The sequence below is a fragment of the Cynocephalus volans genome, chromosome 6 (assembly GCF_027409185.1).
Source record: "Cynocephalus volans isolate mCynVol1 chromosome 6, mCynVol1.pri, whole genome shotgun sequence".
Classification (NCBI taxonomy): domain Eukaryota; kingdom Metazoa; phylum Chordata; class Mammalia; order Dermoptera; family Cynocephalidae; genus Cynocephalus; species Cynocephalus volans.
The window spans coordinates 90063598-90079130 of record NC_084465.1 but is presented as its reverse complement, the minus strand read 5'-3'; the positions used below and the strand labels follow the sequence as shown (position 1 = coordinate 90079130).

At 38.1% G+C, this 15533-nt stretch overlaps 1 protein-coding gene across 1 annotated transcript in view; it reads left to right on the top strand.

Annotated features, from left to right (window-relative positions):
• The window catches only part of HIBADH (3-hydroxyisobutyrate dehydrogenase), a 109452-nt gene extending 97334 nt beyond the window's left edge, over positions 1–12118 (top strand). Inside the window, exons 6-8 of the mRNA XM_063100396.1 lie at positions 1970–2046; positions 9045–9201; positions 11196–12118. Of these exons, the coding sequence (XP_062956466.1) occupies positions 1970–2046; positions 9045–9201; positions 11196–11354 (393 nt within the window). The 3' untranslated portion in view covers positions 11355–12118. The remainder of the gene's footprint in view (positions 1–1969; positions 2047–9044; positions 9202–11195) is intronic.
• The last annotated feature ends 3415 nt before the right edge of the window (positions 12119–15533 follow it).

Sequence of the window (15533 nt, the reverse complement as noted above, 5' to 3'; positions counted from 1 at the left end):
AAAATTACTAAATTAGTCATGTGGTTCATAACATTTGTATTTTAAGTTATTTGAAAGGCAATGTCCATCTAAATAAGTGACCACATCATAGTAAAAATCATTTGAAAAATGAAGGAAGACCCAAAAGAAGGAGGAGTGTAGGAGAACCGTGGGTGTCCAGCCTGTGCATCCTCACGGGTCCTCACAGGTGTGGAGGAGGTGCTGCTGATGAAGGAGGCACTGAGTTCTCTGGAGAGGATCAAATTCAACATCAGTTTCAGCTCAGCTGAGCTCAAAGCCAGAGCACATCCAATAGCACATAGCAGTTTACCTCTCACAGGTGTCTCATCATAAAACTCAGGGAGCTACAGCAGGTTCATGCAGGTGCCAGCTGTGGGGAGCTGCTTGAGGTCAACCCTCTGTTAATGCAAAATACAGGGTACAATTCCTTAAACCCCAAGAGAGGGGCCAAGAGCAGCTTGTTACAAACTTGGGAAATTTGCATTTTTCTTCATCAGCAAAACCTGCAGCTTTCCAGAAGATTTTAATGACAGAATGATTAGGAGAATAGCTTACTGAATAGTTTGTAAAGGATTTTAGGTCCTCTAGAATTGTGGGAACTTGTGCACTAGAAATTAATACCTGAATTTCTTGCCAATCAAATATTCAGAGGCTTGAAGGCTGACAGTGCTGGCCAGCCACTGACTGAAAGTCAGACAGTGCTGGCAGATCTGCTTGTTCAGTCTGTAGGTGGCTATGAGGTGGATATACACAATCTGGTTGGCACTGGTGACAGGGATATCTTTTCCACCAAATTTCAGTTCAACTACCTGTGCCTCTCCCAGGTCATTGTTCACCACAGTGAAGTTCAGCCCAAGGTCTAACATGTCATCTTCATAGCTCTTGAGAAACGGCAAATTCTTATATACTTCAGGATCTAAGGAGACTAGGTGATGAATGTCCACATCTGCACTAGTCCCAGGCAACTGAGAAAGGAAAAAGCCTGCAAAGGTCAAGTTCCACCAGCATATTTTCAGAGAGCTTTTCCAAGCATTCTGCCTAGGAAGTAGTAATGTCTGACAAGAGTTTCCCACAAACATCTGAGCAGCTGGGTCGGGTACAGAAGCCCTTCATTAGTAGTCTTAAAAAAAACCCTGGTTGGGGTTAAATCATGATTTTAGTAGTTCATGTAAAGACTCTCTGAGGATACCACCACCATCAATGCCACGTAGCTCTTAAGTAGCTCTTGACTCAGTCTTAACGAGTTTTTCGCCATTCCTTAGAATGTATGCACATGAACAATTTTCTTACTGTTTCCAGGAGCATCTGTGCACTTATATTTAATCCCTTTTTTATATTTACCTTTTTCCCTAATATCCTCCTTTCTCTTTCTTACCTGTTTAAATCTTGCCTTGGCCTGAGAGATGGTTTCAGGTTCTTCTTCCTCTCTGTTCTTGCCTTCAGTGGTCTTGTTTCTCTGAACTCCTATGGTCTCTGTAGCCTGTACCATATAATATACTGCTAAATTGTTTTTGTCTGTTTGTTGCCTTTTTATGTTGTGTATTACTCCCATTCCCCAATTAGAATGTAAGCCTCCCTCCTTAAAGAGCAGTCATGCTATGTAGATCATTATTCCCTGTAGAGCTGAGCCCACAGTAGGAGTTCAGTCAACACTGTGGGTTTATTACCTAGTGGAAGAGAACCCAAGTCTGCCCTGGGATAGCGTGTTTGGCTCAGAGGGAGGCATGCTGCACTATGTTCCCTTCCCCACTTGAGAGAATCAACAGTTGAGTGCTATAGGGGTACTTCAAAAAGTTCATGGAAAAGAGGAATTGAAAGATACTATGGGCCTTTTTTCCATGAACTTTGTGAAGACTCCTCATATTTCTTTTAGAAAGAAACCTATGGAATTGGGCAAAGAAGAACTTCCTGTTAGTTATAACTTGAAAATAAAGACATTTAATATGTACTCAATTTAAATTATTTTCAGGCTGCAAAGATCTGCAACAACATGCTGTTAGCTGTTAGTATGATTGGAACTGCTGAAGCTATGAATCTCGGAATCAGGTTTGTTGAATAGTACATTTTCACATCCTAACAATTTTTATGGGCTTTCCTATTTGATTTTCTGATGTTAAAAAAATAGTGTTCATGAGAGAGAAACGAGTTGATCCAGGAACATTTTGAAAGCACTTCATTATTGAAACTTAATAGACTTTTCTTATTGGACGAGCAGTAGGACCCTGGAGAGCATGAATACTCTTATACCATAGCTATAAAATGTATTGTGCTATGCATTTGAAGTTATATTATCCTTTTTATATGGGAGCCCATTTTTTCTATTATGTTGAAATGCAAGAAACACTTTTACTATAAAATTTAAACATACTTTGGCAATGTCAGGACAAATTTGTATAAAACACGATTTTAATGTATAGTGAATTCAAGTGTTATGATACCATGTGTCTAGTTTAATGTACCTATTTCAAATATAGTTCCTAAAATCTGCACTAAAAGGGTACTTAGTGGTTCGTTCTCAGGATAAACCGTATAGTATTCATAAAGCTGCAGTTTATATATGTAACTCTTTCATTTTAACTTGCCTGTGGTTGAGCTACTTTGCACTAGTATACCTTTTTCTATTAAAATAAAATGGCATTCATATTTTGCTTGAAGTGATTCACGAGTTCTATTTTTCCTATGGGTGATCATTCTATAGAATGCTTAAAGTTAGGACTGGCCAATTAGCTCAGTTGATTAGAGCACGGTGTTAGGACACCAAGCTAAAGGGTTCAGATCCCTGTACTGGCTAGCCACCCACCTCCAACCCCCATCCCGCCAAAAATAACCCCAAAAACAAAAACAAAGGAATGCTTAAGGTTAACGTCTTAATTTTAGCCTTTAGTCTTTTGGGTTACAAATGCTACATAAGATTAAACACCTAATTCATATTTTGAATTTTTATATTTCATGAAAATAATAAATACACATTTCTTTAGAAAATGCTTACTGAGAAAGATGCTTTATTTAGATTTTTTTTTCACATTCCCCCAAACTGCTTACCAAATATATCACAAAACGGATAGATAGTGTTTCACATCACAGCTTTTGATAAAAGCAATAAGAAGGAGCCAAAGTGCCTGAGATATTTTTTAAGACATGGTAATGTGTTCACATTTCCTCTTAATTACCATATCAAGATGCTGTTGTTTTATTGAATTGCCCTTGTCTCAGATGTTAAACTATCTTGACCTATTAAGTTGTCATGTTGTAATTGAGATAAAAGAGGAATTTGCTTTGCATCAGTGCTAATTGGTTTATCAATATCCTGTACCATTTACATTTTAAAATTGAATGTCTATAAGATGGTAAAGCATATCTGTATAAAGCCTTAATAAACTTGGTAGTATATAGGGAGCTCTTCAGAGTGTTATGTCTGTATTGGGGCCAGTTTTAGGTCAGTTTTAGTTTTGGATCACTTTTTCACTTTTTTCACATCATAATTGAAATACTGGTAGTAGTAACTTGTTTTCATTTCCATTCTCTAGACTAATTTCATGGAAGAAGAAAATGTAAATTTCTGGAATGCAAATTGCATACAGAATCAATTGGTGTTGACAACAAGATTAGTATGCATATTCATCTTTAGGATTTTATTTTTATTTTTCTAGATATAAATGAATATGTCATAAAAAGAAAAAGGCTACGTGAACCTAGGTTATGCTATAGTAAAATTCTCCCCTGTCTTTGTCAGTTTGTTCTATACTCCTTACGCTGAGCATCACTGTATCAGGAAGTTCCTTGGTCATAGTGATGCATCCTTTGGTATTCCTTGAATAATTTTCCTGTCAAAACTCTTATTAGATGATCATTTGCCCTTCTAAAATGAAGCTTTGTATAGGGCGTTTGTGGAAGTTCTACTTTGAACACCAGCTAATAAAGAATAGTAGGAAAACCAATCAGATAAAAGGTACATAATGAAGTGAAAACCACTGACTACTTATAGTGAGTTTGTTTTGAAAGAGAAAATGAAAAGTGATAAAATTCCAAATAGAAACGTCAAAAGCAGAAGCAATAAATAGAGTTTCCCTTATTTTTGGCCTGGATCTATTACAACAAAAACAATATTTAGAAGTATGAAACTTTTAAATGTTTAATTTTTCTAAAACTCTACATATATACTGATATATGTATTATAAAATATATTTTAAAAGCCTGAATGTGAGGCAGAAACTCACTAGTTTTACTTAACTATTAAAATAATGTATAATTTTCTAGTGTTTCAGATTGTATTAATGAATTGTTTATTTTCATAACATTAGGATTTTATCACTTTATCTTAGAAAGATTCTCAGCGGTTTGAAAGCCCTAAAAATGAGTGCTTCTGCTGTTGTCTTTTCTCTGAGGTTTACAGACATGGTTTAAAATGACAGGATTGTTCTCTAATAGAGTGTAGAGAGCGGCCACAATTTATTGAGCTTTGCAAGGTGAAAGAGAAAATTGGAATCAGCAAGCATAAATTCCCAAGTAGTAAATTCCCACAAAGTAGTATAGCATCAAAGAGGTTCAGCCACAACTATATTCTGTTTACTCTGAAGTGAAATTTTTTTAGATGTCAGCATTTACAAATTGACTCACCTAGTCCTATGAAGTGATCATTTCTGATTAATTTCATTCTCATGTTAGTGTATTTTCTGGAATACTATTCCCATTTTTTTTTAAATAGGAGAATAAAATCTTACATTTTAAAATTCTTATTGACCCTATGCTCTTTTACAGTGAGTCTTTATGGTGATTTGTGAAATTTTAAAATGTTGTAAAAAAAAGTAAAGAGTGAAAAATATTGGTATACAATACGTTTTGAGATTGTTTTTTAATAGACCTTTTTACTTTCTAATTGGGTCCTAGTTAGGACTCAGAAACATAATTTTATGGCTCTGAAAGTGCCCTATTTGCATTAGAGATGTTTTGTTCCTGTGTATCCCATAGAAACAGCATTGACACTGTGAATTTTGTTGTTTCGTTTTTTATTTTTGCTTCACTGGAAATTGTTTTGTTGTTGTTGTTGTTTTAAATATTGGTGGTATAACAAGTTATTTGCATTCCAACCAAGGCCCAGGCCCCTCCAGCAGTCACCATATTGTCTTCCACCAAAAGATGCTTAAAACAGTTAAACTTCTGAAAGGCTGTTCAAGATGAGAACTTTCCCACAAGCATAGTTTTAGTTCCTTGTTTACTGCCCTTAGATGTTGCCTTTTCATTTATGTGATGACTGAAGCCTGTTAGTTGTATACCCTAATAATCATAACAAATGGCAAAAAGTTTATAATAAAAGTTTGACCAGATTTCTTAATAAACTGATAAAATGCCGTCATATTGGCTGGTTGACTGTTAAGTTCACCACCCACATGACCTACTGAGATTCACGGTGGTTAGAGTTTGGGTGTCCATCTAGGTCTGCAGCCCAACTGTACCACAGCCATAAGTTTTTATCATTTCTGAAATGACAAAAATAATAGTATCTATCCACCAAGTTGTTGTGAAGATTAAATAAGTTTATCCATGTAAATCTTTTAAAACAGTTCCTGGCACATAGTAGATACTCAGTATGTGGTAGTTATTGATATTTGTGGTTGTGGTGAGATGTGGTTAGTATTTGAATTGAATTGTACCTTAATGTTTTTTCTTCATAACACTTCTCACTTGCTGCCACTGGATATTTATTTGTTTGTTTATTACCTGTCTTCTGATCTAGAATGTAAACTCCATGAAGGGGGATGGCTTTATCTACTCGTTGCTTTATCTTAAGGGCACTCCTGGCATATAGTAGGCACTCAGTGAAGTCTTGTCAAATGAGGGGGGCCAGTGAGCATGCAGAGTGAGTGGATAGGATATGGCGCTTCTCCTGCCTCTGGTCAAAGTTGTCTGGGTGGGGGGTGTCTCCTCTTAGCTTCTTTATTATTGTTTCCCTGGCTCTGCATAGCACCTGCACACAGCAGAGTCTGACAAAACATTGGTGAGTGAGTGATTAAAATTGACGTGGTCTTAGGTGTTTCATTTTTCAGGTATGTTCCTGTGATACAAACATTGCAGTTTAGTGACATAATTTGTTTTGTTCTTACATAAAATCAGACGGTATAGATAGAGAATACAAAGTGAACAAACTTTTTTGGCCCTTAAAGCTTTGGTTATAGTGAAGGCGAATGTTTGGATTCTCTTTAATTTTTTTTACAGTTTATGCATCATTTTTACTTCTCCCAAAAGTTCATTTAAAATTCTTGTATTTTAAAGGTAAGTAGATTTGACACTGTGACTTTTATTTTCGTTGTATTATATATGCAGTCAGACCAATGAATTTATTCTCTGTTTATATCAGAGAACATTCCAGCAATTGTAAAGCCACATGCATGCACGCGTGCACTCTCGAACCACATCCAGTGGTAAGTTATTATGGGGACTGACAGACTGTCATCCTTTTGATGGCTTGAGCTGTATATCTCCTGCACAGCAATGGGGCTCTTATGCAGAAAGTATCATATGTTCCCAGCCAATTTACAGGGAAACAGCAATAACATTTTATCATGGTTGAGAGCCCAGTAGCTGCTTCCTATTAAACTTGCCCTTTCAGATACCTGTCTTGGATTAATTTGTTGATTTCAAATGGAAACTCAGTCTTCTCCAGTGAAGCATGACGTTCTAGGATAGACTCTCTGAATGACAATTACTGTGTATTCTAGCTAGTTGCAGACCATTACAAGCCTTGGGCGCAGTGGAAGACAGAGGACTTCAGTAACTGATTTTAATATCATGTCTAATTTTAACTGTCAGTTATGTATGTGCCAGGGAAAGAATTCTCAGAAAGATAAAATGCAAAACACTTCTAACTTGCTCTTTTTAATGATACATTTTGCTGTTGGGGTGTGGGGAGGAAAAGTAGGGAGGGAGTAGCCATCTCCTGAAGGGAATCAGCAAGGTGGGGAAGCATCAGATTTGAAGAGTGAGCTGGGAACAACTGTCACCCGATGTTTTGTGTGTGCTCCTCAGGATGCTTCTTAATAGTAATATATTCACCAAAAAGGGTTTCCATAAATCAGTGCCAGTAGTTTTCTTTAAACATTCAAGAAAAATGTAGGGTTTTACAAAGTTGGGGTAATAAGCTTTGCTCACCATTTTGGTGAGTATTACAGAATGTGAATTGCCTTTGCAGTGAAGACTCTTGTGAGGTACTGCTGAGTATAACCTGGTAGATTATGAAGAGGGGAGTAACTCTGCTTTCAATGTGATGAACCCACTTAAAAGAAAAGCTAAATTAGGAAGCCCCTAAATTATATTTCAAATGTAGAGGAAAAGCAGTGTTTTGTAGTCTTTAAAAATATTCCCCCCTTTATTGAGCACATTAGAGATATATACATTCTTGAACATTTGTGCTTAGAGAACCTATTTGCAGTTAGAGCAAATTAACTAGTTGTTAATTTGTGATTTTACTTTTCACAGTCATTCCCTAAACACATTGGCTTTATCTTTTCTTAAGTCATGTGCCACAACAGCATACTGATAGCCTGGTTTTATTTAAAGGGGAAAGAAATCATCAGTAGCAGACTACACATACAACAAACTTGGATCTTTACAAAAGAATGAATGAAACTGTTGAGTTTCTCTCTGGCAATCTGCAGTTGAACAGAATGTATGATAGCTGATTTAGATTGAATCTTCTGGTATTTGCTATAATCCTCAGTAAAAACCCATCATTGTAACATGAGCCACTATATGAATTCAGATATGTGGCATGCCACATAGCATTTCGTGAACCTCATCTAACCCCTTTAAAGCCTGATTAGAGAACAGTTGTGTTACGTGGTAATTCTACTCATATCATTGGCTGTTAGCCCTGTCACCCTGCTCTAGCGTCAGAAAAATGTTTTACTGGTTATGATATTCAGATTTTGAAATAAACAGACATATATTTTGAACACACAAAGTAAACAAGAAATTAACAGTGCCAAAATGCACAATTTGTTTAACATTTACATGTCTCTTTTCAATCTATTTTTATTTTCTGGAAGAGGTTGTTTTTAAGAAAAAGCAGAGAGCTTTTATGACAATTGTTTTATGAAGGCTCTTTTTGTGAAGGAAAGCAATAAATTACTGGGTGTAAAGTTTTATTTGAAACTTGATTCAGTGATACTTAGCAAAACTGTGCTTCCCAAACTGCATTAGGACCTTAGAATCAAAGTAATAGAGCATTTTGATTCTATTTTTTCCTAGGGTCCATGCTGAACAGCCGTCTATGCCATTGGCCCAGTGATAGAACAAATGATGTTTCCGCTTGGGCAAGCTTTGTTTTACCAGGATCAGTAACCTTATCAGCAGTTGACCGAGAACTATAATGCATGTCTCTGAGTAGATAGCATATGTCACAACTCGGCACAGACTTGCTTCATAAGTAAGCTTGTCTAATGAAGATTTAATAAATAAGGAAAAATTTGCAGCAAGAAATGTCTTTTATAAAGATAACTTCTCGTAAGCTTATTTTCTGCTCGTGGCTCATCTCTTGCATTTATTCTCATAAAAGCTAAAGGAATAAACATACATATAAATGCATCCACACAGACTCCCATGATGCATCGTTTATATGTCAGTATTTCTTTCTGAAATATATCATTTGTGAGTAAAGAATGTAGAATTTAGATTATCATATTTGTTTAAGGTTCTTGTGTGACACATAAATGCAGTAATGTCCAAAAGACTAGAAAACCCATGTGTGCGATAAACTGACAATGCTTTTATGTGATTTTGTATTATTTCTTCTTAATAGTAGGATAGTACAGAAGGTTTTCTCTAAATGCAAAATGTCCTGGCTCAGAAATGATTTTGTTTAATCAGTAGATTTTAATACTCTGTAATTCAGGATTGAATTCTTCATTCTCATATCCATCTGCTTTGATTTTAGAAGACATAATAAATGGAATGATAAACGGAGAGAGATGGAGCATCCCATATGTAAATAAGTCATGCATGACTTTTACATTTTGATGTTAACACTTCTTTTCTTTGGCCTTTGACAGGTTAGGGCTTGACCCAAAACTATTGGCTAAAATCCTAAATATGAGCTCAGGACGATGTTGGTCAAGTGACACTTATAATCCTGTACCTGGCGTGATGGATGGAGTTCCCTCGGCTAATAATTATCAGGGTGGATTTGGAACAACACTCATGGCTAAGGTATGGTACATGCAGAAACTAACTAAGAGAAAGGGAAAAAATGTTAATGGTCTAATCTCTCTCTCTCTCTCTCTCTCTCTTCTTTAGACAAAGCATATACCTATCCTAAAAGGCAAAATTACTAGAATAGTGATTCACTCTCTCACTGGAAAAGAATAAAAACTTAGATAAAAATCCTTATCTTGTTTATTTTAATTCCTGGCCTTTTGGATGGGAAGGATGGGCCAGGATTTTTCTTTTGTGCTTAGGCTTATTTATAGTATGAGCTGGTAAAATTTTCATAAATTTATGTTAATTTACCCATTCTTTAGAATGGGAGCAGTAAGAATTTTCTGATTATTAATAATGCACTACCATTGCATATATACATCATAAAAGGAGAGAGGATCTTTCCCATGATACTAGATTTCCAAATACATCTTCCTGCTTTTACAGTATATATGAATTTATGTGTAAATTAAGTCATTTGAAAAGCAAATTGTTGGCCTCCTCTCATTTGTGATCTCAACTTTAGAAAATCTGTGATCTCAACTGTAGAAAATATGTTTTAGACCAACAGACTTTCAGTTTTCTGCATAGAGTTTATTTCCCATCAATAGACTTTTTCTCCCCCTGATTACAAAAGTAATAATACGTACACCAATATAGCATTCTTGGCTTATTCTGTCTTATTCCCCACAGCGGCATCCATTCTGCTTCTTGAGTATGGCTTGAATTCATTCAGTTCCTTCCTCCCCGACTGCCAGTACCTTGGCTGAGCCTTGCTTATGTTATATCACAAGAGCCCTTCGCTGGCCACCTCGCCTTTCATCCTGATCTTCTCCAATTCATTTTCCACAACATAGCAAATGTGGGTGTTCGAGTTAAAAAAAAAAAAACCTATATGTCACTTCTCCTATTAAGTTTCTCTAATAGTTTCCAGTTACTTTTAGTTTAAAGTCCATCTCTGCACCCTGTCTTACAACGCCCTGATTTGGATGATTTGGTCTTTGCTCGCCTCGCCAGACTCCCTTTTGCTTTCCCACACTCCTCTCTTTGCTTTAGCTGTGCTGAACTCATTTCTGTCTCTTTTTCTCTCTCACATACAAACCTTCATGTTTTCTGTCCCCTCTCCCAGAATCATTCTTTCTTGCCCACCATCCCCATGCTTTTGCCTCTCTGACACCTGCTCATCTTTCATATCAGTGCTTAGCCATCTCTCACTCTGGAAGGCCTGTACCCAGCACCCCACACTGTGCCTTCCTGGCTCCTTTGAGACTACCTCTGTCAAATTACGTGCATGCTGGGCCGGCCCTGTGGCTCACTCGGGAGAGTGCGGCGCTGGGAGCGCAGTGGCGCTCCCGCCACGGGTTCGAATCCTATATAGGGATGGCCAGTGCGCTCACTGGCTGAGCGCGGTGCGTGCGACACCAAGCCAAGGGTTGCGATCCCCTTACTGGTCACAAAAAAGAAAAAAAAAAATTACATGCATGCTTGTTTAAGTGTCTTTCTTCCTCAGTAGGCTATGAGTTTGGGGGCCCTGCAGGTGTCTTGGTTTTCATTGTATATAGCTTCTGGCACATTGTCAGCACACTTTAAATATTTATTAGATGAAATGATGTTTAAAACTATGTTTTCTATTTTGCAATTTTTCTCATGTTTCATTTAAGAAAATGTTTTTATGTCGATCTTACTTCCACAAATTTGAAAAACTATTTCCCTGTGTAATCCGATCCGTGTAATAATGCCTATTCAAAAACAAAATAAAACAAAGGTTGTGTGGTGGGTGGGGGAGTGGAGGAGACACTTAGAAATCAAGTTTGCTGTCTGGAACAGTTTTGCAGATATATGAAAGCACTTCTAAAAGAATATAACTTGCCATAGTGCTTACAAGTGTCTTATTTTTTCAGACTTCATTTTTCCTTCTTTGAAACCAAAGCATTAGGAACCACAGTGCCAAAATGAGCCTTTACTACCCATCTCAATGTGTTCCTTCCTGCCCTTGTTTGATTTAGGATCTGGGATTGGCACAAGACTCTGCTACCAGCACAAAGAGCCCAATCCTTCTGGGCAGTCTGGCCCATCAGATCTACAGGATGATGTGTGCAAAGGGTTACTCAAAGAAAGACTTCTCATCCGTGTTCCAGTTTCTACGAGAGGAGGAGACCTTCTGAATGTGCCTTTTGGCTGTGGACACTGTTGGGAACCAAACTCTGTCTTGGAGCCTCCTTCTAGCTTACTCTACCAGTAAACGGTTTTAATCAAAGGTCATCTGTCTGCTTTTGATTGTCTAGGTCACAGTAATTCCTAGGATTTTCCATCCATTTTTAACTGCTTTTTTCCCATCTGTTCAGCAAACATGTATTATCTGAAAAATTTTTTTTTCTGCAAGCGCCTGATGATCTCTGTTAACTAGCTGAGTTGACCTTTTCAAAAAGTTTGATCCCTAAGCATCTTCCACTAAATTGTTGAAGAAATACTTCAATCAGGTTATTATTTGCTTCACTTTACAAATAAAACCAAATATTTTGTCAACAGAGTGAAACCCATCTTAAAGGAAAGAAAAGAAATGGGTGTGAGGAGAGGAGTTCGAGAAAGGAAGTATAGTGAATTTACCTATGTCCCTCAGGAAGTTTGTTCTGGTATTCTTGCATTACTGAGGTTACCGACTTATTTTCCAGGGAGTTGATGAAACAAGAGAATTTGTTACTGCACATTTTATAATTTGGACTCAGTTACACTATTGTAGCATGGCCCTCTTAATCCAACTCCCAGTATTCAGCAGACCTGTTTTTGTATTTTTTGCTTCTTTGTACATTCTTACCACTTATTTTTTGACTTCAAAAGAATGACATGTTTAGACCCGTTTTAGAGCCAATGATGATATATGCTTTAGATAATTATTACATTATTCTAAATATAGCCATATTATTTTGAATTCAAATAAATTTCTATGCTGATAATACTTACTTGGAGTTTTTGTTTCTTCCCAATCATTTGGTGAACAAATGAATGATCTGATAAACGGGTGTTACACACTTAGTGGGGAAAGGATGGGAAAAAAGGGAAAAGAGAGGAGGTCAAAAGGAACAGAACTCTGACTTGGCCAGTGGCAAGCCAGCCTTCTGCTGCTCTACCTGCATCTGTAATGGACATTTGCTTGCATGTTTTCTAGGTCGTCAGTGCCAAGGAATTCAGCCTGCATTAAGTGTAACGTGCTCCAGTATGGAGCACACGCACCACTTTTCCCACCTCAACCTCTAGAAACATTCCAGGTGACTTAGCTACACACTGAATTTGGCAGAAGTACTACTGCTTCCATTATTTTCCTGGTTTTGAAAATTCCAGGCACTATTATAAGTGCTGGGGATACAGTGATGAACAAGACAGACAAAGTTTCTGCCCTTATGGGGCATAAATTCTGGTGTCTTGGGTGTGTGTGTGTGTGTGTGAGAGAGAGGTGGATGTGACAAATAAGAAATAAATATGTAATGTAGATGTCAGGTAATAATAAGGACTAAAAAGAAAAATAAGTCAGGCTAGGGGGATGGATAGAGAGTGCCAGGACATTCATTAGGGAGGTGAGGGGAGTTCTCTCTGATGAGGCAGCGTTTGAGCAGAGATAAGAAAGAAGTAAGGGGCAAGCCATTCAGGTGTCTGAGGAGAGAACATTGCAGGCACAGGGAACAGAGGGCACAAAGGAACCACATAGGACAGTGCTGGATGTGGGGGTAATAGGTGAAATGGCCTGGGATGAGGGGAACCCAATCACGTAGAACACTGTAGGCTGTGCTAACACACTGGCTTCTATTTGGGGTGAAATGGCATGTGTCAGTTAGCTTTTGCAGGGTAACAGACGACCCCAAAATTTAGCGACTTAAACATTATTTTCCAAGATTCTCTATGTTAGCTAAATTATTCTTCTGGACTGGGCCAGCTTGTCTGGAGCTGGAGGGTTTAGTTTGGCCTTACTTAGCTGGGACAGCTGGAAGGGTTGGAGCTTCTCTCCACATGGTCGGTCACTCATCCCCCAGGAGTTTGCTCACATGGTGGCAGAAGTGTTCCTAGCAGCAGCATAGGACAAGCCCCAGTGAATAAGCACTTTTCAAGCCCCTGCTTGCTTCGTGTTTGTACTGTCCCCTTGGCCAAAGCAAGTCACATAGCCAAGCCCAGAGTCAATGTTGAAGGAGTAAGAGTGTGGACACAGAGGGGCATTATGGTGTCCTTTTTGGAAACAATATCACAGCCAGCCTGTGAAGGATTTTGTTCAGAGGAGTGATGTGATCTGACCTACTTTTTAAAGGGTTCACTCGATGCTGTGGGGAGAACAGGCTATAGGGGCAAGGGTGGAAGCAAGGGGAGGCAGTTCGGAGGTGAGAGTAATGACGCAGCTGAGAGATGGTGGTGGCTGGGATCAGAATGTTGTAACAATGCAGGAGGCAAGAAGTGGTCAGGTTCTGAACATGAAACAGAGCCACTGAGGAAGGGAGGAGTCAAGGATGACTTCAAAGTTGGTGGCCTGAGAATGGGAGAGAAAGGAGATGCGATTTACTGTGGGGAGAATATTTGGGGAGGATTGTAGGAGGTTTAGGAGGAAAAAACAGGAGTTTATTTGAGATGCCTAATAGACATCTAAGTAGTGAATTACAAAGGTCCAAGGACCGTGCCCTGTGTTACTTGAACTTTTAGTGGTTGGGAAAGTGAGGCAGAACAAGCAAATGAGACTGAGGAGGAGTGACCTGTGAAGTAGGGGAAACGGAAGCAGGGTCCTAGGAGCCAAATGAATGCAGTGTTTTAAGGAGGGAATGATTATCTGAATCAAAGGTACTAATAAATTGAGTCATAGAAGGGCTGAGAATTAATCATTTTGATTTGGCAAAATAGAGGTCATTGGTGACTTTTTCAAGAGTTTTGCCAGAGTGTTGGAAATGACCGCCTGATTGAGAAAGAATGGGAGGAGAGGAATTGGAAATGGGTATGAAGAGAACTCTTGAGTGGTTTTGCTGCAAAGGGAAACAGACAAATGAGATGGACACTGGCAGGGAATATGGGGCAAAAAGGTGTTTCATTATATTTTAAAGATAGGAAATATGGGATTATACTGATGGAAGTGGAATGATCCAATAAAAAGAGGAAAAGTAATGATGGGAGAGAGAGGACACTTGCTAAGTGATATCTCTGAGTTAGTTGAGAGGGGAGGGGTTTAAGTGTGGATGGATCTCTGCAAATTAAAACACCAGCAAAAACAGGTTATGTGTCATGTTTCCAGAATCTTACATATTGGATAGGATACAATTGTAATTAATTACACAGTTTTCAACATAGAATAAGTATTAGTGCTGGAAAGGACTTTACCGACCTGAGTGTAACCCTGTGTTAATCACCCTCCTCTGACCATTAGTTTTCTCATCCATAAAGTTGTCAAACAGCACAGCCTAATATTAAATGCTTGCTTGGAAACTTTAAAACAAAATATATGAGTTAAAAATGACTGTAAGTGATAAAAAGCATGTGCAGAAATTGGAAACCTCATACACTGCTGTTGGAAAGTAATATGGTGCAGCCACTTTGGAAAATAGTTTGGCAGTTCTTCAAGAGTTTAGACAGAGTTAGCGCACAATCCAGCAATTCCACTCCTAGATGTATGCCCCAGAAAAGTGAGAAAATATGTCCACACAAAACCTTGTACATGAATGTTCATAGCCGTGTTATTCGTAAAAGCTAAAATGTGAAAACAACCCAAATATCCCTCAACTGATGATTAGATAAACAAATGGTGGTATATCCACCATTGTTATTTGGCCATAAAAGAAAATGAAGTAACATATGCTACAACATGGATGAACCTTGAATATATGTGCAAGTGAAAGAAGCCAGACACAAAAGGCCTCATATGATTCTTAAGTCATATTATTCTTAAATGAATGCAGTAATAGGCAAATCCATACAAAGTTTGCCAGGGACTGGGGGAGGGGAAGTGGGGAACGACTGCTAATGGATAAGGAGTTTCTTTTTGGGGTGAGGAAAATGTTCTACGATTAGTAGTGATGGTTGCATATATTGAAAACATGAGCTGTACACTTTTAAATGGTGAATTATATTTCTATGTTTAAAGGAAACTAAGGGAAAAAGCCATGAGTTAAGGTCTTTCTCTTTTGATAAGTGGTTCCCAACTGAGGTAATTCCCCCCACCCCCTGAGGGAACATATGGCAGTGGCTAGAAACATCCTTGGTTGTCACACTGTACTGGCATCTAGTGGGTAGAGGCTGAGGATGCTGCTAAACATACTACAGTGCACAGGACAGCCCCACAACAAGAGCTATCCTGCCCAAAGTGTCAATAATGTAGGGTT